Raw genomic sequence first — 2679 nt, 5'->3', positions numbered from 1 at the left:
GGCTGAGACATGCTGGCAGCCTACCCTACCCCATGAGATACTATATTCCTTGACTGGGAGCCGAGGGAAGAGGAGGAGCACTGTCTTGTTGGCCACACCTGCCCAGAATGGAGCTTCAGTCTCATTGAGCTGGGGATGGAGGAAAGAGGAAGCCAGTTGTACCTCAAGTACCAAAGACTCTTGCTGTTCTTACTGAAAATTAGTAGATTGCTTGAGCAAATGTCTCGTCATTCTGAATGTTCTGAGGATAGTTTCCAAAGACTTTAAACATTTGGGGGGACTGTAATTTTAAATAATAATTTTCATCTGTTACAGTTGTTTCTCTGGGTATTGGGACTGTGGGGGTTTCTTATGCCACTGTTCCAGAAAAGGGACTCCTAAGCGTATGATATTGGTTTCTTTATATATAACCTCCTGGATTTAAAGTGATACAAACTGGCAGATCCTGATGTACATTTTCTCTTTAAATAAAGGAAAGGGAGATGTTCCAGGAGACAACTGGGTATCTGCTCCCTATGTGAGTTGAGGGAATGAGTTGCAGAACCTGCTGAAATAGGAGATCGTAGGGCTCTGTATTGATTTGAGTAGCCCAGCAGAGGAGAAATTCAATTAAAAAAATTGATTTTCAAAATAATCCATCTTCTGTGCAATATTGTCGTCAGTCCTCCTTTTCAAAACAGACCAAGTTTTTAAGATTTCTAAATTTATTCCTAATGAGGTTAATATTAACCATATTCCATTTTATTTACATTACAGGAACTATGACATTTTAGCAGGACTACCTAAGGCCAATTTAACTTAAGGGGAAAATATTATTTTGAGATCATATTCAATTTGATTTAATTCATTATTTAATTCTCTCAACAACCCATCAGGTTTTTTTATACATAATTTACAGATGAGGAAACTGAAGTCTAAAGACGTTAAATAACTTAAATATTTGAGTTCACCCAACTTCCAAAGGATGGATCCAAGCTTTGAATCCAGATAGTCTTACTTCCTTTATATACAACTTTCATTAGTAGGTTTTCTATTACATACTGAGCAATTTATATATATATATATATGTATGTATCTGTGTGTATATATAATATTTGGTTATATAAAAAGGACACTTGGAATGAATCTCTTCTTACTCTAACTAAAAGCCTTCTTAGCTGGTGCTCTCTTGGGCATAAGGGAAAATGGCAGTCATTTTAACAGTCAGCTCTCCCTATCCTGTGTCAGGAGTTGCATGGATAATCCAAAACCCTGAATTTCCCATAAAATTTTATTTTTGGTTGTGGAATGCAGTTAGTGATATATGCTCAGTCAGACATAAACATAATCTTGTGTTCTTTCCTAAAACTTCACATACTCATAACCTGGCTGGGAGTAAGATAGAGAAGTCAGTGGTGAAACTAGGAGATTAGTCAAATGAATGAAGTTTCCTCTTTCCAGATTAAATTAAATTAGTGAACTAGTCCAAGTTAGTTTTGATAGTTTCTGGGATTATTTTGCTCAGGTCGATGATATCAGAGACTTTTCCTTTTAATTTGAAAACAGCAGTGATTTTACCGTATCTGCTTGTCTCACTTTTTTTTCTCAGCACAGTGCCTGGCACTAGGGAGGGACTCAGGGAAGTTTTGGAGGGAGGGATGGATGGATGGAAGGAAGGAGGGAGGGAGAGAGGAAAGGAGGGAGGAAGGAAAAAGCATGTATTGGCCAGTGATCTGTCTGGGGAGCTCAAAAAAACCCTTGACTCGTAATCAGGAGAGCTGAATTGAAATAGCACCTCTGTCCCTAATTTGCTGTGACCTCAAGTACATCATTTTTATTTAGGAGCTTCTGGGTTTTTTGTTTTGTTTTGGTTTTTGTCTGTACAATAGGAATAACTGACTTGGAAGATTAAATACAATAATATGTATGAAAATGCCTAGCAATGGGTTCTCAACAATAGTTTGGTGAGTCTGAATATAATTGCAACCAGTCTACTCTTGACCATCTGTTCTAAATTAAGCATAGCATCATTGAAAATACCAAACAACCAGTAATCTTTCTAGGGTAATTGTACTTTATTTAGGAAATCAAGGGTTTTTTCCCTTAAATAGATTATGTTTTGCTTGTAATTATGTTTCACTTGGGCTAATGTTAACTTTTTATGTCTTTTTATGCTGTACCCAAAATGCTAATTGGGAGTGGCCAACACCAGGACAATTAGCCTATAATGGCATATTTTACATGTTTTATGCCACAAATTTGATAGAACATTTCATGATTTTGAAACATTTAACTTATGATATTTTTTGTTGCTCTTTATTTGCAGAGTATCACTACACAGTCAACAAAATCTCATGACTGTCTCAAATCTTGGTGTCATATTTGGCCCAACTTTAATGAGAGCACAGGAAGAAACTGTGGCTGCCATGATGAATATTAAATTTCAGAATATTGTGGTAGAAATTCTGATAGAGCACTATGAAAAGGTAGGCTGAATTTTCACATGGAAGCATCAAGTTTTGTATCTTGCATTTAAGAAGGCGTTTTGCATTTATATAACATCATCTGTGAGCTTTACACTGTGATCTTATATTCCTTCATTCCTATAAAATGTTAATCTGTTTTTACATAAATTACTTCTTCATGGAGACTTCAATTTTCTTTTTTGTTCAGTTTTAACGGCCTTTCAAAATCCTTCAG

At 36.0% G+C, this 2679-nt stretch overlaps 1 protein-coding gene across 1 annotated transcript in view; it reads left to right on the top strand.

The window, feature by feature from the left end:
- The window catches only part of ARHGAP42 (Rho GTPase activating protein 42), a 333741-nt gene that overhangs the window by 311862 nt on the left and 19200 nt on the right, over positions 1-2679 (top strand). The window contains exon 16 of the mRNA XM_012659813.1: positions 2306-2465. Within this exon, the coding sequence (XP_012515267.1) occupies positions 2306-2465 (160 nt within the window). The remainder of the gene's footprint in view (positions 1-2305; positions 2466-2679) is intronic.

This window comes from Propithecus coquereli, unplaced genomic scaffold (genome assembly GCF_000956105.1).
Source record: "Propithecus coquereli isolate 6110/MARCELLA unplaced genomic scaffold, Pcoq_1.0 Scaffold636, whole genome shotgun sequence".
In the NCBI taxonomy this organism is placed as follows: Eukaryota; Metazoa; Chordata; class Mammalia; order Primates; family Indriidae; genus Propithecus; species Propithecus coquereli.
This window is presented reverse-complemented; position numbering and strand designations above follow the sequence as displayed.